Source organism: Amblyraja radiata, chromosome 8 (assembly GCF_010909765.2).
Source record: "Amblyraja radiata isolate CabotCenter1 chromosome 8, sAmbRad1.1.pri, whole genome shotgun sequence".
Taxonomy (NCBI): domain Eukaryota; kingdom Metazoa; phylum Chordata; class Chondrichthyes; order Rajiformes; family Rajidae; genus Amblyraja; species Amblyraja radiata.
In genome coordinates, this window is record NC_045963.1 from 52047688 (window position 1) to 52074942 (window position 27255).

General features: G+C 40.0%; 1 protein-coding gene across 1 annotated transcript; it reads left to right on the top strand.

Moving 5' to 3' along the window:
• Positions 1–4166: 4166 nt before the first annotated feature.
• Positions 4167–27230, top strand: hnrnpu (heterogeneous nuclear ribonucleoprotein U). The gene is made up of 14 exons (XM_033025892.1): positions 4167–4987; positions 10319–10445; positions 10535–10608; positions 13606–13745; positions 13831–13930; positions 18233–18345; positions 18697–18960; positions 20282–20401; positions 21002–21130; positions 21585–21753; positions 22785–23054; positions 24236–24441; positions 25464–25568; positions 26885–27230. Exons 1-14 carry the CDS (start codon positions 4228–4230, stop codon positions 26939–26941), a joined length of 2634 nt encoding a protein of 877 aa, XP_032881783.1. The 5' UTR covers positions 4167–4227; the 3' UTR covers positions 26942–27230.
• Positions 27231–27255: the final 25 nt, after the last annotated feature.

Below are 27255 nucleotides of genomic sequence, written 5' to 3' on the forward strand. Positions count from 1 at the left end.
TCTTGCATCTTGGTTCTAAGGTGGTCTATAACCGAGCAGAAGGTACAACACATAGAACCTGACCCTGCTCCCGAACCTCAAATAGATGAATTTAAAATCATATACATCGCTCTTCCGAACACATCTCCTTGTATTAGTCTTATTTTCCCATTCAAACATTAAGTTATAAAAATATTTAAAGTGAAAAAAGTGATAGAGTTGGTTAGTATAGGGTGAAAGAAAAAGAACTACATCTACAATTAGTGTAATTAGTGATAGCCACACTAACGTGGCTAGAATTCTAAAGACTTCCGTAGCCTTTGTAAAAAAAAATTTTCCAGCTCCGTGCCCGAAGAAAAAAAAAAAAGATTATTTCTAACATTCAAATAACTTCTTTGGGAGTAACAAACTTATTTACATATCCATACATACACACACACAATATACACATATATATATATATACCCATATGTATACATACATAAGCACGTAACCCTGCAGAAAAGTTCAAAAACAGCAAAAATTCACAACGTTATTATTCTCACATATCATATTAATTTTTTCGCTAAATCTATAAATTTAATTTTAAATCGAAAAATAAAGAGAAAAACCGTTAAACTTTTTTAATGACGTAAGCTAATTTACCTCTTGCATATCTTCCTATATAATATAAGTATGTAATTCATTTCTACGTTAATCGAAGACTATTAATTATTAATCATTGTTATCAATCATATACAGTATTAAATTTTTATGAGAAATGTTAATGTTAATAATTTTAGTGGTAATATAGATATTTAATAAGTATTAGTTGTTACATATATAGTTAGGCATGAATATACAGATAATAATATTGATTAATAAACAAAAATACAAAGATCACGGTTTTATCCAATGTCCTCCGTCCATTTCGGTTTCCGAATGTCCTTAAAGCTCTTAAAAGAACTTTAAAGGTCCTTTTAGATCTGGCTTGACTCCTAAGGAGTAATATAAATTCTTCAGTCTATGGTCATGTTACTGACTTCTTTGGCATATTCCAGTGCTTTTTCATGGTCTGTAAAAAAGTGCTCCTTGGACTTGTAGAAGACTCTTAGTCTTGCGGGGTAAAACAAGCTGTATTTCAAATCAGGTACATTCTTCAGTATTCTCTTTGTCTCAGTGAACAGCGCTCTTTTCTTGAAGACTTCTGCCGGATAATCTCGGTAAATACTGAATCTCACACCTTCAAAAAGGAGCTGTCCGCCTCGAACAATTCATGATCCAATTGCACCTTTACGATAATTTGTCTTAAGTCAAGTTTTTTTCTGAAGGGCATAAGTGTATCAAGTTGATTTCCTCCATATGTTATGGAATGAGATTAATGTTAATATTTTTAATTTTAATATTTTCATTTTGAACTCTCAAGAAATGTACATTTACAAGTTAATTTAACTTTTTGCACAATGAATATTGAAATTAAATATTTAGCATATCGTTAGTAGTTCCTGGATCCTATCCAACAGCAGTAATAAGGAGCCTCTCAGAGGCAAAATATTGCTATTATACTAAGGTAGATAATGAGAAGCTTTTCCACTTAGCATTGGGCATAGATTTGTCCACTCTGCCTGCTCTCGGGTGTTCTCTGATGTGCCTGTGATGCCACCATAAACAAGATTTTCATTGGACCTGTGCCTCACCATACTTATGCATATGACATTAGACTTGACATAGGAAATTTAAGGAGATATGAAAGAGATCTTTTTTCATCCAGTTGGGATACGGAACACACTGCCTGAGGGGGTCATGGAGGCAGGTATTTTCTCAACATTAAGTTGTATTTAGATGAGCACTTGAAAAGTGCATAGACTCAGTAGGCCATGTGACTTGTTTTAGTTCTAACTGACTCTATAACTCCAACAGAGTGGCATAGTGGTAGAGTTGCTGCCTTACAGCACTTTCAGCACGAGACCTGGGTTTGATCCTGACTACGGGTGCTGTCTGTACGGAGTTTGTACGTTCTTCCCGTGACCACATGGTTTTTTTCCGAGATCTTTGGTTTCCTCCCACACTCCAAAGACATCCAAGAGGATGATCTCCTTAAAAAATAATACTAAATGGCGGTTGTGTCTTAATAGATAATTTTACTCTATGAATGCTTGCACTTTGAAATCTACAGACCATAAATCCTTATGCCCATTCAGGTTGTTATGTGATAGGAGAAGAATTAGGCCATTCGGTCCATTAAGTCTACTCCATCGTTCAATCATGGCTGATCTATCTATCTATCTCTCCCTCCTAACTCAATTTTCCTGCCTTCTCCCCATAACCTCTGACACCAGCACGAATCAAGAATCTATCTATCTCTGCCTTAAATATATCCACTGACTTGGCCTCTACGGCCTTCTGTGGCAAAGAATTCCACAGATTCACGGGCAGCGGACACACAGGGACGAAAACCTGGCAACGTCCCTGTCATTTGCAGCAGAGTTGGGGACAGTCTGGTTCCTCCGCCCACCCAGTCACTGACCGCGCTGCACTGGCACCCCGACCCCCCCCCCCCCCCCACTGGCACCCCGACCACCTGGCCATGTCCTCGTCAACTACAGCAGAGTTGGGGACTGTATGGTCCCTCCGCCCACCCAGAGTCACTGCACAGGCACCCCGACCTCCGACCCCCCACCCCCGTCCGCGGGGATAGGCGGCCTGGGGTCCGCGAGTGTGGAACCAGTCAGCGTGGAGTCCGGATGCTGGGACAGAAGTAGGGCCTGGGTACTGGCAGCCACAGTCAAGGGACCGTCCCACTTGGGCGACCTAATCTGTGAGTTTAGAAGAGTGTCTTCGACCTTCAAACGCACAGCATGGTCGACACGTGGTCCTAGGAGGTCCTATGAGGTCGCTGGAACTCTCCTTAATGCTCGAGGAAAATTCCCGAATACTCGCGGCCTCAGCTAGGTGGGGGAAAATGTTTCAGCATGTTGAAAAATTTTCCGCGGGTAAAATTTGGTCGGCATGGCTCATTTTAACTTATAGTGCAGTGGAGTGGGGTCACTATTTAGTTACAGGCAGTCGAGGGCAGCCGTGGGCAATCTCCATCACTGACCAGGCATTTTGATTGACTCATTGGAGTTTTCAGGACCAAGGAAAACCGACCGGCAGGTAAAATGCCCGCTAAACTTTATTATATACTTGTTAAAAATGTCTCCACTCCATCTTCCCCCCCCCAACCCCCCCCACTCACTAAAGGACTTATCTTGCACTGTACAGCTTCATCGCGGGTGTGAATTTCAGACAGAGCTCCCCCGCTTTCCCTGGCACCCGCCTTCGCGATGTATTTATGTGTGTGTGTGGTCGGTCGATCCAGCTCGCGGTTTCAACGCGAAGGTCGATCCAGCTCGAGGCTTTCCAGGCGAGTGCCTTCGAGCTTCAAGGTCGAAGACACTCTTCTTAACTCGCGGATTAGGTCGCCCTAGTGGGACAGCCCCTTAAGTGCTTACCTGACGTTCACCACGTGTACTCCAGAAGGCGATGCGTGGCAACAGTACGGGTCATGGGTCATGACCTCGACTGCCGTGCAACCTCCCTATACCCACTCACATAATCCACCAGTAGAAGCCAATTAATATCAACAACCAACATAGCATCTGCTCAGTAACCCATCAGTTCAGTTTAGTTTATTGTGAAGATAGGCACAAAAAGCTGAAGTAACAGGCAACATCTCTGGAGAAAGGGAATGGGTGACGTTTCGGGGTCGAGACCCTTCTTCAGACTAGTTAGGGATAAGGTAAAGTGTCACGTGTACCGAGGTACGATGAAAAGCTTTTGTTGCGTGCTAACTCGTCAGCAGAAAGACAATACATTGGTTAGCAACTATCGTGACACAGTACTAATAGTAACAACTCAACAGTAATCCATTTCCAGCAGTAACAATGGCCAGCAATCCACCACTATCAGCCATTTAGTAACCTGCACAAGCCGCCATATGGTGATCAAGCCATCACCAACAGACCCGCCAGCAGTAATTCCTATCCGCCACCAACACGAGTCACTCGGAAATCCAACAACTATTTGCCTCCGCTGTGAACCAGCAGCAGCTACATAAATCCATCACTTCACTAGCTCCCATTTAGTGACCAACTAGCGGTAGCAGCCCGCTGCGCGCACACCCTGAGATTTACGGTAACACGCTACTGAGCGTGCGCGGCGCCTCGAGGTGGGAGCGAGCGGATCGGGTGGGATCGGAACCGCCAGCGCACGGAGGCCGGAGCAGCCATGAGCGACATCAACGTGAAGAAACTCAAGGTATCCGAGCTCAAAGATGAGCTGAAGCAGCGGGGCCTGAGCGTACAGGGCCTGAAGGCTGAGCTGCAGGAGAGGCTGCAAGCTGCCCTTGACAACGAGACCGAGGAGACCGAGATGGAGACGGCGGGGCCGGGAGACGATGGGCCCGGGCCGCTAGAGACCGGGGAAAACGGCAAGGAGGAGGCGGCCCAGAACTCCGCCTGCCCGGAGGAGCTGCCCGATGAGGACGCGGAACAAGAACCGCTGTGCGAGGAGGCGCTGGGAGCCCGAGACAAAGCTGAGGACGAGGCGCCGGGCCCGGGCTTGAACGGCGCCCCTCCAGGGCACTTGGAAGCCTCTCGGCCTCTGGTCAAAGTCCAGGGCCTCGGAGAGTCCGGCCCACAGCAGCAACAGGCGGCGGCGGCGGCGGCTGAGCCCGCCCGTGGGGGAGGGGAGACTATCGACGACCAGTTCGAAGAGGAGGATGGAGTGGAGGAGGCAGAGAGCGCGGACTCGGAAGCCGAGCCCAAGACGGCGGAAAGCGAAAGTGGCCTAGGCGAGGAGGAGGAAGAGGAGGAAAACGGGATGGCCGAGGCCCAGGCCCACGCGGCGCCCGCCGGGCCCCAGCAGCAGGCGGGAAACGAGACAATGGAGCTCGGTCAGAACGCGGATGCCGAGCCAGAGCGGAGAGAGCCAAAGGTGCCGGCCCCGGCCCCCGAGCCGCAGCCGGCCATCCAGCAAAGCGGCAAAGGTGGGTCCGGCAAAAGACGGTGCTGGAGGGAGGCCTCGCATTTAATCGTTTCCATCCCCGTAAGACGAGAGAGAGGGAGGGGGGGGGAGAGGAGAGGGGAGTGAGATGCACCCTGTTTAAACTGTAGCTCCGGCCGTCATTTCCTGCGGGCGCCTCCACCGGGACCACGCAGCCGAGAGCGTGTGAGATCTGGCGGGAGGCTGCTCGCACCATCAAAGTCAAGGCTCGGATATGGCGTGGGTGCCGATAGTGCCTTTGCGAAAGAAGCGGTACGATTATGACGGGCACGGAGGAGGGTCGTGAAGACGAGAGAAAATGGAGGAGAGGGTGGGCAAAACAGAAAGCAAAATGGAGTAACGTAGAGGAGAATGGAAACAAACGAGATGTGGGTGGGAAGGAGGAAAAGCGGCACGTGTGAACTTCAATAGTTTAGGATCCGCGACTACTTTTTAACAAATAAACAGTTTCAATACACTGAAATATGAATGCCTGTTAAGTCAAACGAGCCTTGTGTTCCCATGCGAGGATGAGCAAAAGTGGTTTATGTCGTATACTGGAAGCATGTCTTTAAGCGCGTCAATAGCAATTCCTTTGTAAAGATTTGTTCAACGCTAGCTAGCAGCTTCCCTTTAGTTTGATTAAAAAACGCCCAAAGGCACTTCACTAGCACTGTTAAACAAATAACGAACAGCATAAGAAAACTAGAGTAGGTGACTTAAGTCTCAGTAATTTTGTTTTAAGGAACTTCATACTACAAAAATAATAGGAATTGAGGCATGGTTTTTATTAAAGGAATTCCCAAGTTTGTGATCTTAGTACTTTCTGATGAATTTATTCAAAAAAGAGTGGGAAAGCAGCAGTGATTTTGGAAATATAAAGGGATAAGCTATGAGAGTAGGGAAGATTCAAACATGAGTTAAAATTTTCAAGTATAGTTGTTTCTTAACTAGCAGTAATTGTGGAACCACAAGTAAAGAGGTGATGGGTGAATATAATGTTAGAATTGCCAAGAGTAGGAAGGCTAGTCAATTGGAGTTATGGCATGAATGAGCATTTCGGTGGCAGATGTGGCATTAATGGACTTGTGGAAGATGTGTGTGTTTTGTCCAGACCTCGCCTTATGTTAAATAACATTGAGGGTGTAAATCTGTTTCTGTTTGCGGTGGTATCATGGGTAATGTTATTGGCATTTGCTTTGTTGTTACCTTTTCCCAGCTAACAATGATCTATTCTACAATTTCCTTGGTCTAAATCCCCTTTGTCCTGATTTCACACCTTGCACTTCCTTATCTATGTACTCCCTCCCCTGACATCAGTCTGAAGAAGGGTCTCGAAACGTCACCTATTCCTTCTCCAGAGATGCTTCCTGTCCCGCTGAGTTACTTGGGCATTTTGTGTCTACGGCTTAAACCATCACCTGTAATTCCTTCATACACATTAAACCTGGGTGGTAATAGGTCGATACAGGTGACAAAAGCCTTTTATAGGCAGATGCATGAACCAGAAGGTGTGAGACAAAGGGATTGAGGGGTTGTGAATTGTGTAGCTGGATGAAGGAATGTAGTTGGAAGGGAATGAGAGATTTGGGTGTGAGCCAGGTGGAATCTTGTGTAGGACTCAATGGGGTGGGGAGGGGGGTAGAAAGGGGAAGAAGGGAGAGAGTTATGTAGTTTCCTAAAATTGGAGAATCCTATGTTCATTCCCAAGTGGAATACGAAGTGTTGTTTCTCCAGTTTGAGTGTGGCCTCGCTCTGGAAATGGAGGACTTCCAGGACAGAAAGACCAGTATAGTAATGGAATGAGGAATAAAATGGTTAGCAGGAGATCCAGCAAGCCTTGGCGGGACAAGTGTAAGTGTTTGGCGATATGGTTGCTAAGTCTACACTTGGTCTATGCTAAACCATATAAAGTCACCCCAAGCTTTCTTTGCTCCAGGGAAAATAAACAGTCCCAGGCTATCCAATTGCTGCTTATAACTTAAGGCATTCTGTCTGAATCTTTTCTGCGTCCTAACTAATAACATCCATCCTATACTGAGTGTCTCAGCTGATGAAGACAAATCACCATGTCTACTTTTGTTTTCACTCCCTGGGAACTCTGTACTTGTACATCAAGGTCTTGCTAATCAATGGCACTTCCATTCACTGTGCATGTCCTGGCTGGAATACATCCCAAAATATATGACTTTGCCCTCATTAAATTCTGTCAATCATTCCTTTGCCCACTTTCCCAGTTTATTTGGACAGAGCTCTTCACTGTCCTCTACAACCAATTTTGGTGACTTCTGCAAACTTGTTAGTCATGCTACCCACATTCAAATTATTAATATACCTTCTGAAAAATAGAGAACACAGCACTAATCCCTGTGGTACCTCACTAGTCACAGGTCTCCAGTCTAAAAAGCAACCCTCTGCTACCAGCTCAGGCTTCTTACAACAAGATTTGATTTATTTGTAGGGATTTATGAATTTGCCACTCAGCAAATTCCTACCAGCTTCAAGTAACACCTGAATGAACTATTTAAATACTTATTTAAGACTATGTCATAGTAAATCTCACACTTATTGCAATAGTGAATTGCAGCCTGTTGTACCTCCTTTATGCTGCCAGGATACAAATCACATTCTGTGAAATAAAGATAACTGTTGCAGAGCATTCTGCTAATGCACAAAGCCTTGTTCAATCTGGTCTATTTTCTGTGTTTGCGATATTTTAAATTGAGAAAAGAAAATCTTGTTTGATATATATGGGTGATCCAGATGTATTCTATACATTGACAAGTTTATGAGTGCCATTTAATTTGGGACGGATGCTGAACTTCAATTTTTAGTTGGTGGCTAATAAATGATCTGTTAAAATCAAATTAATTGTCCACATTCTCTCTTTGCAGTGGTTTCAATTAGGTTTATGTTTGGCATTTTTAACTTGCATTTAAATAGTGTTGTGATCTGTGCTCTACACCTTCTGCAAAATATTTATAACTGCTTTTAGTGTCTGACTAATACTGAACAGGCAGTTCCTTCCAAGTTTGGAAAAGCCTTGCATATTAATATCCAAAGACTATTTTCAGAGATGGCTTCCTATTTTAATCTCCCAATCCTATAACTGTTCTTTTTGTACTGTAGAGCTTATCATTGGTCCACCAAAGAATACATAGAAAAGTGGAGGTGGTGTTGGATCCATTCATTATGCTTTTAGATCCATTCAGTATGCTTTTATGGAAAACTCTTATTTTGCATGGCTGCGTTAATAATGTAAATGTTGCTGGAATTGAGGCCTGGAAGAGTTGGTTTAATAATGCTGAACCCGTCACAGAAAGACACTGTAAATTATAGCAATAATATTCTTCACATTAGTAACACTGTATTGAAGATTACAGTGAATTCAAATTATTTGTTAAATTAATTTGCCCACTTTCAAATGTTTGCAGATTTAGCATTATGTAAAACCTGTAGTAAATTTGGCATCCAATTAAATGATGGAGTTCTTGTGCCAGAAATTAGTGAGGAGCATGGGCATCCTTATGGTCGAAATGAGCTTCGTAATTTTAGCTTGGGTGACCTTAGTTATTTGAACTATGTGACATCTACATCAGCAGAATGGAAGTGATAAACCTATCGGGATTTTTATTGTGGATAAATCTGTGGAGCGATTGGATGATGGTAACATTTCAAAAGTGCTATTTAGAATGAGCTAATCACAAAAAATATATTCATTAAAACATTTTTTTAAATAAGTGGTTTGAAAGTTGTTTCAATGGGTTGTACTGGATGTTTAGCTGATTGTTAGTTGTTTGAGTTCATTTGTGGTTACAATGTAATGTACTGGCGGCAAAGTTTATTTTATATGTAGAATATGGTTCAAAATGCTCATCAATTGTAGAAAAGTAATGTGATAACAGTGATCCAATTCTAATGTAATTTGGTGCTCTTTGTAGATATTTAGCTTGTGAAACTAAAACAAAAAAGCTTTTTTTCCCTACCTGTGTAATAATTTAGCTCATGAAAATACAATGAAATATCGAAAGTAAATAAATGATTACATTGATTATAAAGTTAATACTCGAGTATTACAAATTAGATTAATTGTACAACATCAATACATTTCTGAACAATGCTCATTTGTAATCCAGACTTCTTCACTAATATTGTTGTTGTTCAATGTCACTCAATGACACACAATTTCCGCTGCATGTTTGAGACAGCCAGTAGTTATCATCAGCGATTTCCCTCCTTCAAATAGAGCACTGCTTTTCATTTTTCTTCAACAAATCTTCTAGAAGTTGGTAAATAGACAAAACCTCAGTTGTTTATGAAACCTTCCCATTGTAAAAGTTTGGGAGGGGTGGTGGCATTTACTGCTTGAGGTGACATGCAGAGAGCGATTACTTTAACTTGGCATCATGTTTGGCATGAACATTGTGGACCAAAGGCATGTTCTCGCAATGTACTGTTCTATATAATATTCTATGTAAGGATATGGCGAGAATTGGGAGTAGGCATGCTGGTTCTTTAAGCCTGCTCTGCCATTCATTGAGTCATACAATATAGAAACAGGCCCTTTGGCCCAATTCATGTTGGCCAGGTTTTATAACTGGGCTACTTCCATTTGCCGGTTCTTGGGCCATATCCCTCAAACTTTCCTATCCATGTATCTCAATGTCTTTTGTATGTCACCATTGTACCCACCTCAACAGGTACGCTCTGATAATTCATTCCATATACGCACTCCCTTTTATTTGAAGACATTGGCCCTAGGATTGCTTTCTCTTCTCACTTTCATAAAGATCATGTGCTACCTGGCTTTCATTTTCATGCACTTTATCCCCTGATTCCCTTAATATATAGAAAGCTATTGATCTCTGTTTGGAATGATTTTTATGGCAGCCTCAACCATCTTGGGTTGAGAATTACAAAAAATCCTCTGAGTGAAGAAATTAGTTGTCATTTCAGTCCAGAATACAAGCTGCATATTTGATACTGACCTCTGGTTCTAGACTCATCAGCCAAGGGAACCCCCTGTGAAAATCTACTCCGTCGAGTCCTCTAAGAACTAGCTTCTAAACGATGAAAAAACATTTGCTTTCCAGTTCCACTCTTCTAAATGTTCCAATTTTTATTCAGCTTTTACTTACAAGTTTGTTGCCTGGAAGAATTCTTCAATCTAATTGGCAATTGAGACTGCTAACGCAATGATTGACTAAATGCCAGGGGTCCTACAAAAGTCACCTAGATTTGAGAGGGGGAAAGTCTGCGGTGGGTGTCTTGTTTTACCACTGACCACAGAATTCAGGTTTTCATGATGTTGCAATTTGTAACTCCCTTTTTGTAGGCAGAGAAAGCCTGGTTGAACAGACAGCTGATAAGAGTAAAGAGCAAAATCGCAAAGGAGTAAAGAGACCCCATGAAGATCACGGACGCGGTTATTATGAGTACATTGAAGAAAACAAATATCGGCGGTATATTTAATCATGTTTACAATTTTTAATCATTTTCTCCTGTTCTGTTAAATATAAATGTATTAATCATTAACTATGGCTTTTCCCAGGTCTAAATCTCCTCTGCCCCCTGTGGAAGAAGATGAGGAGGAGTTTGATGATACTGTAGTTGCTCTGGATACATGTGAGTGTTCTAAGAACATAGGAATTAGACACGGGAGTAGGCCATTTAGCTCTGCCACTTCACTGCACTAATCTCATATTCTTCATTTCCCTTTATGTACAACAATCCATTGACTCAGTTTTGAATTTGCTCAGCAATTTAGTGCATAGCCTTCTTGGGCTCTGTTCTGAATGGTCAACCCCTTGTTTTGACTGGCCGCTGCTTCTGTATATTCCAGCCAGGCACACATCATCTGTCCAGCATTTATTCTGTCAAACCCAGTATGGTTTTTTTTTTTGGTTTTTCCTGTAAATTCACCTTTCACTTCTAAAACGAGTCAATTTGACGACAATATATTAATAGGAGTAGCTGGAACTGAGTTACCAATAATTGTGAACAATTGTTTTTTTCCCAAAGAAATTGCTCCCAGTCCCACTATCAACAGTGCTTCCCACAATTAAATTGCCGTACCATCGCCATGTTACCCAAAGTGACTGATTCCCCAACTGAACTGTTTTACAAGTGTTGGGAAATTTTACTCTGGGGGTTGCATTGTTTCAAGTTAATAATTGTCCTATTCCCCTCCATTTTACAAAATTTCCCAAAACTTGAACATTTTTCCACCCAGATTTCATGACTAGCTACCCATTTCTTGCAAATATCAGCAATGAATCTGCCTGTGATTAACATGTGCAATTCCTGCTTATCTAATTTAAAAATAATGTGCAGGTAGTTCTGCTATAACATGACAGTTGCATTCCCAGCAAACTTAGTGTTCGGGCTAGATTCGGACTTGCAATAACAAATTTATTTTTCCCCAAGGGTTTTAAAAAATAATAGCCTTATCAATAGAAAGAAGTTTGTTTTTATTTCTGCAAGATAAAAAATACTAAAGGCAGTGTATTACGTTGTTTAACAGAAAATCGTTGCCTAAGTGTCCGTAGAAGCCATTTGTCCATTTCATTGGCCACCTGCAGTTAAAGTAGCAGATGTGTTATGGTGCTTGATTTTTGCGGGGAGGTTACATGGAAACCGATTTCCCCCAGAAATTTTTTCCAAGAGCTTTTTCTATTACCTGCTTGTCAATTCCAAGAAAAACCTGAGCAGTTCTCGATCAATATCATCAATAAACAATTCGGCCCCCCAAATAATATTCCCTAATTCATTGCTTGCAGCATATCCAATTAGAATTATGGAAATATACTTTGTGGCAGAACTATCTAATGTTTTTGGAATGATTGAGGCTCTGACTCATTTTATAACCCTTGTTAGCTAGAGGTCTGCTAATGTTTAAACCAAATTATTCGATATAACCTCTTTTGTCAAATCTATAATCTGATCTTGCATTTCTCCAAAGGAAGTAACCAAAACCTAACACAGGGTCCAAATAGTGGGTGGGAAGACCTATTTCCTTTGGTCGATAACAGGGGGAGGGGGGGGGGGGGGGGAAGAGCTATTTAACCCAGATGCTAATGGTGGGCTGGAACACAATGTTTTCAAGGGTAGTAGTAATAAACTCTAATTGCATGTAGAAAGTCATGGTTAATTTGCATTTCACAGTAATGCATAATGGACTGATATCTGGAAAGTGGGATTATAATGAATAGCTTTCTTCCACTGGCATAGATCCTGGTCTGAAGAAGGGTCTCGACCCTTAAACATCACCCATTCCTTTTCTCCAGAGATGCTGCCTGTCCCGCCGAGTTACTCCAGCTTTTTGTGTCTATCTCTAAGTTCAGTAAATATCTCTTTAGAATAAAAAAATATAGGTGAATGAATGCTAGGTGTTTAATTACATTACTGGCGTATTCGTAGTTCTCAAACCTGATCTTTAATGGACATTTGCTTTTTGGTAATTTCTCAATTTCTAACATGTCAAACAAAGTTCTAAAACTTATTCACTGGCCTACAGTGTTTTGCCTTTATGACCCGGCAAATTCAGGAAAAAACGCACTTGTCACAGCTACAGTTGTCCCAGAATTATCTATAATTGCAGCAATCGGGAAGGCATTGCTTGTTTGGAGTTTAGCATTTGCTTTTTAAAATGTCAATATTATGTGAGAAAGGCTCCGACCCCAAGCGTCACCTGCCAGCATTCCTCAAGCATTGTAATTTTTTTTAAAGTTTGTTTTCAAACTCTGATGTAGAATATACACAGTCAAGAATTCATAGATACCATGTAAATTGTTCAGATTTTGGAGAACACCACAGGCTGGGAAAATAAAAATAATTCAGCCTGTCGATTATTCTGGTTGAGGGAAAGGAAGAAGGTGACAAAATAAAGATTGCTGGTATTTTACGTGCGTTTTCCCTAAATGGTAGGAGTTGGATTATTAAAAAAGACAAAATAGAGTTGGGTTGCGAGGCAGTGCATTGAAATTATGCATTTTGTATTCTAACATGTCCACCCTTGAACTGGTGACTTGGTGTAGTCAGTTTCCATTCTTATCTCATTTGTTTTGCATTAATTAAAAAGATTTATTGCAGCTAAGTGAATTATTTTCTGTTTGGTGGGGGTGCTTGTTCTTGTGACGTAGCTACTGGCTGAAAGTTAATATTTATCAATGTTTTAATATTATAATGTCAATGTGTGTAACCTTGGATGGAGGAGTAAATTAATGACAACCATCCTGCTGTACGAGTGCAAATAAGTGGTGGAGACTGAGTTCTGTAAATATTATGTCTGAGCTATTTAGTTGCTGAATGTTAGCTGTTGCCAAGATCCTAGCTGGTTACTCATCTTTATGGTCTGTTGATTCTGTTATAAAATAAGTAGCATAACATTCTTTGGTACAATTCAATTTTATGTTTGTTTGTGCTTTTAGTTGCTTTACAGCATCTTTTTTATGATTCTCTACTGCGATTGGTTGTCTTAATTGATGTAGAGCTTCCTCGGTTACTTTGAAAAATGTTCATGTTAAGTATGTGCATGTCTGCCGATGTGTACTAACAATGTATAGGGTTACTGCCATGTTGGGTGACGGATTAAAACACTAACGGGTATTGTATTTTTTCTAGATAATTGTGATTTGCACTTTAAGATCAATAGAGATCGTTTTGGCGCGATGCCACTGACTATGGAAGGTTTTGCCTACCTATGGGCTGGTGGAAGAGCTTCTTATGGAATTAATAAAGGCAAAGTCTGCTTTGAGATGAAGGTAAATATTTTTGATATAATTCTGCCCCATTATTATTATTTTTTTAAACATGCAAAACAATAGTGATATTATCTTGTCTCAACAGGTTTCTGAGAAGATACCAGTTAAACATCTGCCAGCAGATCAGACTGACCCACACGAGGTGAGGGTTGGCTGGTCACTGGATTCCTACAGCATGTTACTTGGTGAGTTTATTGTCAGACTTTTACTTCTCTACAGTCCAGATCTTTTTCCATCCCCTTTCCCCAAGACTAAAAACTTATCTGGACTCCCAAGCCTTTCTTGACGTCCTCTGAGCGAGGGCTATATGTATATATGTATGTAGTTTGTTTGTTTATACTATTCTTATAACAAATGTAAAGCACTTTGGCCAACGAGAATTGTTTTTTAAATGTGCTATATAAATAAATGTGACTTGACTTTCCCAATGTCGGAAATAACCAACAATTTATGTTTGGAAATGCTCTGTGTCAGCAAGAATCGGTAGATAGAGAAACATTTTTTGGGTTATTGACTTTTTTGTTAGGATAATTTCTTCCGATTTCAAGCACTTATATATTTTGCTTTTGGAGTGTCCTATGAAAATCTTAATTTTCCTAGGCCGGCTGGGCATTGTCGCCCACTGGGTTACATGCTTTAGACTTGGCATGTGTTGTAATCTTGAGTTGATTATGCATAACTTATTTAATGGAGGTATATTAGAAAGAAAGACATTGTGAAGAATTTGTACCAACTGATTTGATAGTCATTTGGACTTTGAATAATGTAGTGGTTTATGGGAAAAAAATTTGAGGTAGAATCGCTGGGCAGTCCAATAAAAGGGAATTACAGAACCTTATTATACATTTAGCAGTACAGTAGCACAGCTGGTAGTGCTGCATCTTCAAGGAGCCAGGCACCCAGTTTAGATCCAGACCTCTGGTGCCATCTGTGGGGTTTGCATGTTCACCCTGTGACTGAGTTTCTTCTGGGTGCTCTGGGTTCCTCCCACATCCCAAAGACGAGTGGGTTTGTCGATTAATCGACCTCTTTAAATTGTCCTTGGTGTGTAGGGAGCAAATGTGAATCCGTGAAACAGAACTGATAAGAAACATGGTCATCAAGGACTTGTATGCATCGATGTGATCGATGGTCTACATGGACATCTACATCCTGTCTCTTAAACTTAACATTGATTATAGCATTTTTCAGGGTTTTATTTTTAAACTCCAATATTAAGGATGAGCTGTATGATCTGTTAGATGTATCTCACATAAAATAAAATAATGCTGGAAATCAACAGGTCATAAACAAAGGCCATTTAAGAAAGTATAAAAGCTGTGTAAACCCGGGCAGTTTAAACCTATTTCAATGTTGAATTACAGCACAGAAATAGTTCTAGTTGAACATGAAGGCACAGTGTTGCAAAAGCTACAATGATGGACAAAGTGCAAAATGTCCTGGTGTTGAGAAGGGTATTATTGTTCTTGAAATCTGTACGTTATTGATACTGCTGAGAATGATGTTTGCAGTTCAGTGGGTGTCCTGATTGTACTGAAAGTATAAGGTTGTTCTCTTGCCAAATATCTAACATTCTCAGCTGCTTATAAAATAGGGCAAAGCCGGAGTCTCAAATTTGAAGAATACGAGGCAGGATACTTGTTTGAGTTCTCATGCTAGTTTCCATTGAGACTGACATAAATAACACCTAATTCTCCACACTGACATCTCTTGGCTGAAGAAAATAAAATTCTGTTTTTGGAGTTGTGCTAATTTTATAGAGTATTGCAGGTAATGTATCATCAGTGTATTTATTTTGTTCACAAACGGTAATCAGATGAGAAGGATTGATTTTTGGTCGGCATTCAGGTATCCAATGTTAATAGCTGCTACTTGATAATTGTTCACTTAGTGGTGGGGAAATTAAATTTGAGTTTTCTTTGAGGTTTGAGTCTAGAATCCACTAGAAAATGAATACTTGGGTCGAGATGATTGTGTGCTTTTTGTTATGGATTACTTTGAGCTTTTCATTTTATACCCTGATAAATGTAAGTATCTACAGGGAAAGAAAATCAGAACTTGATTACTGTGCCTATATAAGAAAGGAGCGATGAAGGGGGAAAAAAATGTTCTATTATCTCACCAATATAGATAATTTCACCAACTGAAGTTTGGAAGTAGGTTTTTAAACCATGCTTAAATTTAATTCATTATTTATCACACAAATATACCATGATTCAAGACATTGTGTGAACTCGACATTTTCTGTCGGCGATTGGATTTGTATGAACTACAAAAATCAGCTGAGCTTTTAAATTAATGCCATCCGTAAGAAAAATATGCCTCAATGTGTAATTTTAAATATTAACTAGACCAAGTGCAGACCCGTTGGGTCTGCTCTCCCAACGCAGCCGTTCCCTACCGTAGCCCCCACGGGAGACGTGGTTCTCCAACTCAAGCCGTTCCCGAACATAAGATTCCAGCACTCAGCAGTGCGGCTGTTTTTAAATGGCATTTTTGAGGCGGGCGCCAGCAGCCGTTATGGTCGCTGGCCAGCAGGAGGCGACAAAATGAGGGGGGGGGGGGAGAAGGATTTAATTAAAAATGTGTACAAAACACAACGAAATTTAATCAGGAGTGGATACTTGGAATGAAAAGTGAAATCTCTACCGTAATGGAATAAATCTCGGCGTTTCTGCTTCTGGTGTTGGCGTAGCAACGAATCAAAGGCTGGCACCCAAAAGTCATGCAGAAACACACACACACACTTTTAATATTATATAGATTTCAGTAAACCTTGGTAGGAAGATGTTTGCAATATTTTGGAATATTAAAATGTCTCTACATTACACATGCACCATGATTTTTCTGTTCTAATCCGTTTTTATTCCTTTGTCCATTCATTTGAGAGTTCTTTTCTGTTGTGTTCCTCATTTTCTCAGCAAACCTGTAATTTCACCTTTAATGGTGTTTGATCCAGAAAATCCGCTGCTTCTCATTTCACACTAGAGTCAGTGATACGGTGTGGAAACGGGCCCTTCGGACCAACTTTCCCACACCGGCAAATGTATTCCAGCTGCACTAGCCTGACCTCCTGCGTTTGGTCCACATCCCTCCAAACCTGTCCTATCCATGTACTTGTCTAACTTTCTTAAACGATGGGAAAGTCCTAGCCTCAACTACTTTTTCTCTGGCAGTTTGTTCCCTGTTCCCTGCACCCACCATCCTTTGTGTGAAAAAGGTACTCCTCAGATTCCTAGTAAATCTTTTCACCTTAAACCAATGTCCTCTGGTCCTTGTTTCACTTACTCTGGGCAAGAATTTCCGTGCATCTTTCTGATCTATTCTTCATGATTTTATACACCTCTTAAGATCATCCCTCATCTTCCTGCACTCCAAAGAATAGTCCCAGCCTACTCAACCTCTCCCTATAGCTCAGACCCCCTAGTCCTGGCAACATCCTCTTAAATCTTATCTGTACCTTTCCAGCTTGACAACATCTTTCCAATAACATGGTGCCCAGAACTGAACACAATACTCTAAATGTGGCCATACCAATGTCTTGTGCAACTGCAACATGTCCTTCCAACTTCTATACTCAATACTCTGACAAAGGCCAATGTGCCAAAAGCCCTTTTGGCCACCCTATCTACCTGCGACTCCACCTTCAAAGAACCATGCACCTACACTCCTAGATACCTCTGCTCTGCAACACTCCCCAGAGCTCTACCATTCGTTATGTAGGTCATGCCTATGTTAGACTTCCCATAATGCAACACCTCACATTCTCTGTGTTAAATTCCATTTGAGAAATTAATACTGATGAACTAATAGATTCCAATTTCCAGTGCTTTTTTAAATCTTATTTTCTTTCTTGGATTATCCTTCATGCACATTGCTTGCTTTTCTTCCAAAAATAACACTGGAGGAATCACCTCTATAAAATTCAGTACTCCAGAAAATCTGGCTAGTATTTAAGTATTACATAATTACTGTAGGGTTCATTGTCATTAGAACTTGTCAATTTCTGTTTTATAAGCACTTTGGCCATTCTTTACACAATGCATCCATGTTCAGTATGCATGATAATGTAGCTTTATCCAACAGTTGGAACCAAGTATTTCTGGCCTAATGTACTGTAGTGAAAACAGAATGTTTAGACGACAAAGAACAATATCCCTGTCTACTTCACAAACTACCATCCTGTTAATCTCATTTTATAGATAACCTGATTATCATTATTGGATCTAGAAACATGGGCCATGTATACTTTTATCTTGAACTCATAGTACCTAGTCATTGCATTTCTAATCTTGTTTCAGTTATAATGTGATTTTGGGTGTATTCTATTGACCACAACCAAAATGTATACCTGACTTTTCATCTTTGAATACTTGGTGGTTAACTATTTCAATTGTGGCCATTTTTTCCCTTCCATTTTACCTCTGTTTTACATACATAACATGGATTGCTCATGGGATTTAAATCATAAACACCTTTTTCTTCAGGGCAAGAAGAGCTTTCCATTGGGTACTCTGGAAATGGAGCAAAATGTTCGAATTGCAAATCTGAAGAATATGGTGAAAAGTTTGGAGAGAATGATGTGATTGGCTGTTTTATTGTAAGTTAATATTTTGGGGCATCTTGGAATAGATTCTAATTTCCATTATTCCACCCACTTTCTGCGTTTTTAAATTTTAAAATGCATAGAAATAGCATTGAATTTACTGAAAGGAATGACAGTTGAGATCGATACGACATGCTGCTATTTTAATACAATCCTTGTACAGATGATTGAAGTAAGTTTTCAGTTCATAATTTTGCATCATGATCTCATGGCACAATGGTATAAAGTAATGGTATTAGTGTTCTTGCCGCAGTAGCTACTAAATCCATCTGAACTAAGGCTGTAATGGGGATTTTTCTTTGCAGGAAATTCTGCAAACTCCCTCAATCTTTTGTTTTGTTACAGAACTTTGATGCCGATGAAGTAGAAGTCTCTTACTCCAAGAATGGACAGGATCTGGGTGTTGCATTTAAGATTGGGAAAGACTGTCACGCTGACAGAGCTTTATTTCCACATGTTCTCTGCCATAATTGTGCAGTGGAGTTTAATTTTGGACAGATGGAGACTCCATACTTTCCTATACCTGAAGACTTCATTTTCATCCAGCAAGTCCCATTAGAGGAGCGTGTACGAGGGCCAAAGGGCCCGAATACCAAAGGAGAATGTGAGGCAAGTGTGATATTTTTAAAACGTGAAAAGGAACATCTGACTTGGGTACATTGAACCCCTTCTGAAAATTTTACCTTCTCTGTACCTTGGTTCCATCTTTTCCATCTGTTCCAAGTTTACTTGCCTAAGAAAGAAGACATTTATTATTATTTAATATTTGAAGTAGAAGATCTAAATGTCATTGAGATTTCATTCCCAATTTCAATTCATTTACATTTTGTTTTACTGTTCTTATCTTGCCCCAAATGTGTCTTCCACCCAGTGGAAAAGTCTAAAGTTCCTTCTGTCTGTAAATTGGATCTCACCTAAAACCATGTTCCCCACGGGTGCTGATTAACTCATTACTTTTTGTTTTTGTTTATGTTTTTGTTTTTTTTGTAAACTGACATCAGTAGTTCTTTGGTACTACATTCTTCCATGTAGTGGACACCATGTTGTGCTTCCTTTCTCTCCACATATTCCATGGGAAAGATAACAAGTAATTGGCTCCAGTCCTTTGAATCATGCTGTTTAGTATGATTTTTCTCTCTTTTGATCTAGCTTGCACAAGACATTGTGGTGACATAAAAACGTGATAGAATATAGGTGCAGGAATATGCCATTCGGCCCTTCGAGCCTGCACCGCCATTCAATATGATCATGGCAGATCATCCAACTCAGTATCCTGTACCTGCCTTCTCTCCATACCCCATGATCCCTTTAGCCACAAGGGCCACATCTAACTCCCTCTTAAATATAGCCAATGAACTGGCCTCAACTACCTTCTGCGGGAGAGAATTCCAGAGATTCACCACTCTCTGTGTGAAAAATGTTTTCCTCGTCTCGGTCCTAAAAGATTTCCCCCTTATCCTTAAACTGTGACCCCTTGTTCTGGACTTCCCCAACATCGGGAACAATCTTCCTGCATCTAGCCTGTCCAACCCCTTAAGAATTTTGTAAGTTTCTATAAGATCCCCCTCAATCTTCTAAATTCTAGTGAGTACAAGCCGAGTCTATCCAGTCTTTCTTCGTATGAAAGTCCTGACATCCCAGGAATCAGTCTGGCGAACCTTCTCTATGGCAAGAATGTCTTTCCTCAGATTAGGAGACCAAAACTGTACACAATACTCCAGGTGTGGTCTCACCAATACCCTGTACAACTGCAGTAGAACCTCCCTGCTCCTATACTCAAATCCTTTTGCTATGAATGCTAACATACCATTTGATATTTGAATTGCAAAAACAAATCAATATTAACTCTTTAAATTAGCGATTAGTGTCTGGTTCAAAAGAGGTAATTTGAATTGGTCTGTAGTAATGTTTCTTGCTTGGTTTGTTTCAGGTTTTGATGATGGTTGGCTTACCTGGCAGTGGAAAATCAGTGTGGGTTTCGAAGCATTCAGCAGAATACCCAAGAAAATACAATATTTTGGGGACAAACAACATCATGGATATTATGAAGGTTAGATATTTGAGAAAAATGTCTTTCTTGGTAGGTGCATGCAAATAAAACAAGATGAATTGCATAAATATAAAATTTATGACCCCCCCCCCCCCCCCCACCAAAAGGACAACATTTTATTGCTTTTTGTGTGGATGCATCTTGATAGACATGTGTACAAATTTTCCGTTGTGATTTTAAATCTTGTGTTTATTCCACTGTTTTATTAAAACTCAAGTCAAAAACAACTCGCAGACATTACGTATTAAAACCATTTCCAACAGTAATGCAATTGCACACTGAGGCAAGCAGATGGTGGTGTGAAACAGGTTTCCTGGCTTTCTCTTCCATTTAATCTTTAATTAACCGTCTACACATTAAGGGCATTTTATTAAAGTTGAGAAAATGAATAGACAAAATTCTATTGCAATATTTAGATGCTTTGGTATTTTCTACAGAATGCTATAATCATTTATTTATAAAATGGCGTCAGGAGTATATGGCACAGTATGTAAATAAGTAAAGAAATTGCAAGTATAAAGTTTTGCTTGATAAAAAAAATACAAGAACAGATAAGTGGTTTCTAATTTTCTTCAGATCAACATTTGTTATCTGTTTCAGGTGTTGAGCTTCAAGCGGCAGAAGACCGACAGAGGTAAATTAACCACGTTAATCCAACAAGCTACACAGTGTTTGAGCAAGTTTATTGAGATAGCTGCTCGCAAGAAGCGTAACTACATTCTTGATCAGGTATGTGGATATTATGTTCTATTCTTCTCTTTCCTGCAGTTAACACAAATTAATAGTTTATTCCTGTAGATGGTCTAAACACCTGGTTAGATTGTTTTGAGGGACAGTGGATTGAATTAGAACACCAGCTGTATATATTTAGAGAATAGTGTTCATGCACAGACTAAAGGTAGGGGCCTTGAAAGGCACTTGAGCTGTTGATATGCAGGGAAAGCACCAGAAAAAAAACAGTGTAATGGCACATTCAATCTTTACTGTAGCCATTCCTCTTTGTAATTCTTTTACTGTAATTAATTGTATATAGTGGAAAAATAAACTGATGCTATATCAGCTATGCTGGACAAATTAAGAAAGATGGGATGCTGTGGAAGAATGGGGCGGCAGGGGTGCCTGGATAACTCAAAATGAGAAGCAGTTGTTTTTCAAAAAAAACACTTTTAATTTTCTTGTGTAGACAAATGTGTGTGCAGCTGCACAGAGAAGAAAGATGTGCCTGTTCGCAGGCTTCCAGCGTAAAGCGGTTGTCATTTGTCCATCAGATGAAGAATATAAGGAGCGTTCAAAGAAGAAAGCAGAGGAAGAGGGAAAGGATGTCCCAGAACATGCTGTTCTGAAAATGAAAGGTGTAGATCCAATTTGAGTGCAATTCTGGTCATGCCTTGATCAGTTTTACTTTGGGAGCTAGAACACCTGGTCGTTGAATGTGTTAGTGATACAACAGTGCACTTAGCAATTATTTGTTTATTTTTATCCAAATCTTTAAGTGAATTGTAGCCCATTTTGGATTATTTTACAAATATATTAATCTATTACTTCAGATCTTTTGATTTTCCTTTGGAATGACCCATTTAAAAATTAAAAATTAAAAGTAATGTTTTCAGATTGATTTGACGTGTTTTACTTCGATAAACTTAAAATATGTGCCCTTTTTTAAAAATAAATTTAGTTTGAACTGTAGTTAGAACCAATTTCTCTTGCCATGCAGTTTCTCAAAATAGATTTTCCTGTATGGTTTTGATCTTGTGATTATTTTATGAGCTATTTTCTCCATTTTACCATTTTCTCACATCTTTTTAAAATACTGGTGTAATTCAAGCACTTTTATTTATTTATTTTAATTTTAAAGTTCTTTTGTAATTGAGCTCTTGAGGTGCAGTCAGGATTGAAACGGAAGGAAAGGATGCTTTCCAGATAGACAAGTTGCAGCAAATAACCATGTTGCTATGGAGAATATAGATTGTGGCTATTTTAACTTTGCCACATCTGACATTGGTCAATAATGGTGCTGGAGTGCCTTTTGCACCTCCTCGCACCATATTTCTTGCTGCTGTTCAGTGGCCTCTGCTGAAGAAAGCATGCATGTGGACAATGGGTGAGTATAGAGCTCAGCTGTGATGTTTCCCCATAGTTGAGCAGCCTATTTACACTCTGTCTCACTGGAAGTAATAAAAAAAAATGGCAAGGGACAACTAGTGCCATGGACTTGCTCTCCAGCATGAGTCCGATTGCAGGAAATGTGTGATTTTGTTATAAAGCATGTTGTAGCTGCAATACTCTGTTCTTTTGAACCCTTTGTGGATATGCAGGCAGAATATATATTGGAGATAATTCCATTGACATTTAGATTCTTAATGTTATTGGCCTGTTTTTCAAGGTATCTTTGCACTCCCTGAAGTGGGTGACTTTCTGGACGAGGTGAGCCACGCTGAACTGCAGAAGGAAGATGCTCAGAAATTGCTTGAGACATACAAGGAAGAAAGTAAGGCAGCTCTTCCACCTGAGAAAAAGCCCAACACTAATGCTGGGAAGAGAGCAATGAATCGGGGGCGGAATGGTCAACGAGGTGGAATGAACCAGTACAATAGAGGAGGTCAGAGAGGGGGACGTGGTGGATATCAGAACCGTGGTGGCAATTACCGAGGAGGTATGGACATTCTATGCTGTACATTAAGCATCAATTGTATCTGTGTACATTTAAATCCTTCACAGCAAACCACAAGATTGCACAGAAGAAAATAAGGAAGAGGTTTATTTTGGGTATTTAGTTTGCTCTGATATCCTGTAGTGGGTTGTATAAGTGATTGTAATTTTAATGTGAGCCGATGACAAAATAAAAAGGGTGTGTACATTGCAGTCAAGACTAGTGTTGCTGTTAACTGATGCTCCCATGCATTTGTGCAGGAGTTGCTGGATATGGAACGGGAATATAGTTGGTATGTGTAGGAAGGAACTGCAGATGCTTGTTTAAACCGAAGATAGACACGAAGTGCTGGAGTAACTCAGCAGGTCGGGCAATGTCTGGAGAGAAGGAATGGGTGACAGTTCGGTTCAAGACCCTTCTTCAGACTGAGTTGGGAGAAAGGGAAACGAGAGATGTAGACGGTGTTGAGATATAAAATGAAAAGATAGGCAAAAAAGTAATGGTGATGAAGGAACTAAGCTGTTTGCTAGGTGAGAACAAGAAGCTAGTGCGACTTGGGTGGGGGAAGGATGGAGAGAGGGAATGCAGGGGTTACTTGAAGTTAGAGAAATCAATATCCAGCAGGTCGAGACCCTTCTTCAGACCATCAGTCTGAAGAAGGGTCTCGACCCGAAACGTCACCCATTCCTTCTCTCCATAGCTGCTGCCTCGCCCGCTGAATTACTCCAGCAGTTTGTGTCTACCATCGATGTTATCTGGCATCTGCAGTTCTTTCTTACACACTCAATATTCATACCACTGGGTTGTCAGCTGCCCAAGCGAAAACAGCATCTCATATTTTAATTGGGCAGCTACAACCCAGTGGTGTGAATATTGAATCCTCCCGGAGGTCACCTGTGTTACCAAGGCAGGATAAAACGGCAGGGGCTCTGGAACTCCGGAGATGGCAGATCCGTTCTCATAGCTCATACAGGCTAGTATCTTGGCAACTGAGACGGACCGTTCCGGTACCGTTGGACTCCTCTTGGATCCCATGGCCTCTTTTGGTCCAGCAAAACAGATAATCTGGAAAGGCTCTGGAACCAAGGGTGCCTGAAAATCTTGGTGAACATGTAATAATTTTCTTTTTCATCTATTCATTTAAAGCATTCATTTGATAGTCTGAATACTCTGCTTTTTCACAGGTTCAAACCGTGGCCAGTTTAATAGAAGAGGAAATCAGCAAAATCAAGGTTATCCTCAAAACCAGCGCTTCACTCCCATGGTAGCCTACACCAGGGGTGGTTTCATTGATAGGGGCTCCTTCAGCGGCAGTGGTGGTTCTTATAACCACAGGGTTCAAGCAGACAACCACGGGGGTTCAGGCAACAACCGAGGTGCCTATGGACAGGTATGTGTTGAATTCATTTTTCCCCTAAAGAAATCCTGTCTGGTTATAGATTACCTTTACAACTTGTTCTAATCAAGATTTTAATTTGTAAACCATAAGTCTTGCCCTTATGCATGTACCTATAGGGTAGAAACATTTAAAAATCTGATGACTAAGTAATCTTAGCCAAACTGAAAACTTTTCTCACCACCCACTTAAATTTCTTTAAATTCCCCTTTTCAGCATTTGTCTTTCTCTTCGCCCTTTTATCGTAAATTATCAAAAGCTAGAAATTATAACTTTTACTGTTGGAAATGTATTGAATGCTCAGCCCACTTATTGGCATCCCAGTTGTGTTTCATTCTTGGTAGTTGGTCTTCACAATCAGTGATGCCTCATGCTGTCATGCTTAAAAGGAATAAAGCTATTCTCTTAATACCCAGATCTATTGCTCAGTTTTGTATGCAGAAAACCAATAATTATGCCTGCAGAGCTCTCCATGGTAGAGAATTATTTAAAGGAATCAGTGGATATGTGAAAATCAGTTTGAGGTAGATCAATCATGATTTTGTTAATTGGTGGATGTCTTGAAGGGTTGTGTTGCCTAATTTGAAGAAATGTCATTGAAGTTTATGACACTTCTATTTCTCGAGGACTTGTAAAAAAAATTAGATTAGATTGGAAAACCCTTCTTTGCTATCATAAAATTGACATATCAATTACTGTCAATGCTTCAGTTGAATACAGAAGTTGTTGTTCACTATTGCTTTTGTAACAAATTTATACATGCTGCACTAGATTAGATTTTCGAGTGGAGACTCCTTGTACAGTACCAGGGAAAATCTGCTATTGATGCTGCTTGCTCTTTTGAATCAAAATGTGTTTTCATTATTGCAGGTAGCTGGAAAATTTCAAGCAGTGCAGCCAAGTGTTGAGAATGAGGATTTGGTGGTCCAATACGTTTTTGGAAATAGTTAGCAATGTAAACATGTCCAGGGAGTAAGTGCTCTATCTCTTGACTGAAATCTATTATTTCACCACAGAATTTCAGGGGCAGGGGAAATCGTGGGTACAACCAAGGCTACAGAAATGAAAACTACAACCTAAGTCAGGGCTACAAACAGAACTGGAACCGTCAGCAGCAGGCGGTAAGTAACTGGGCACCAGAGTGCGACACCAGATGTTTGCCAGAAAGTCCTTTCAGTCTTGGTGACAAAACTCCATAGATGGATCTTTCTGTAGTGTCATATTAAATCTATGCATGTGCGAGTTTTGCTTGATTTGGTTCTTGATCAGAAATGTTAATTTAAAGCACATTTTATGCTTATTCAAACTTCCTTTTAAACTTTTAAAAGGGCAGTGATTCTTAAACTGCTGAGAATGAGCACTGATAAAGTTATGACGTATTACAGTTGATTTAAAATAATAGTTGCATAATTATTAAAGACGCAGAAGAACTTGAAGCAGTTTAGAGTGGAAGGTTGAGTGAGTAAAAGGAGGTTGTACCTTCCTGGCTGCAGGATTTGAAATGAAACAACATTTTGGAAGTACTCAGTAGGTTCCACTATTTCCCCTGAGAGAAAAATGTTAATATTCCAAGCCGATGACTAGTGTTTCCAGCATTTTTTTATTTTGATTTCTTCAGATTCACAGTATTTTGGGGTTATTGCTTTGAGAGTATGGTCTTTACAGTTGGTTCAATGAGATGAGCATCTCTTAGAGGGGACAATGTACAAGACCAACAGTTTCACACTGGGCTCATTTTGTCAATAACATGAATAAAATATTTAGTTGTTGCTGAAAATCGGAACACAAAACTCTCAGCTGACTATTCAGCGCAGCCCTGAGCAAGTCCACTCCATACACGTCATTAAATCAGAAAGTGTTTGCTCTATTAAGGTAGATGCAAGAGCTTTCTTGGCATAATTTTGAAGAGAAGTAGTGAGTTCTCCTTGGAGTTCTGGCCAATATTTATCCCTACAATCAAACATAAACAGATTGTTATTGGTACAGGGTGTCTAATTTGGCTGTCAAATTTATTGTATTATAATAATGTGCTTAATCTTGTTAGTTTACATAGAACATGTTGCATCCTTAAATTAAGAGGCAATGGTGTAAATACAGGCCAATTCTAGTGTATGCTACTAAACAGAATAAAGGATAGATGTCATGTTTTTGATTTGTTATCCACTTCTAGCCACAGAGAGTCCTTAGGACAGTATGCATATAATGTAACAGATTTTTTCCAGTATACCATTGCATGCCTATTTGTAAAGAACCTTATCTTCTCCGGTGCCTCAAAACATTTAATACAAGTTCCATTGTATTTGCTCATCGTAGACCAATGATGGGATAAGTGACCCAGCCAAGTTGTTTTTAATAGCATTGAACTTTCCAATATTTTTATTTTAAGTATAATTCTTGCTATTTTTATGATATTCATGTAGTTCATTTTATCTTGCAGCGACTTCAGCAGTTCTGGAGCCAGTACAGCAATCAGTATAACAAAGACTACTACTAGGATCTGCAGAGAATGATCCAACAACTGTTTCACTGCAGCTGTAACTTCAACCAAGAGATGTCAACTTTTTTAATCTTGATTTTTAAACATTCCAAAACAAAGTGCCTGCAGGTCGTATTTGGAAGCTTTATCGATTAATTGATTTTTAAGTGTCTTTTATTTTTTTACATTTTAATTGTAATGTTTAGGTGGAATGTGGTGAACCTCCAATTTCTAGAGGATGAAAACATTTTCAGTTTCTGCATTTTTTCTGTAAAATTTTATCAAATAAAACCCCCCTGAACTTGTGCTTTGTGTGTCACTATTGTTCCTGT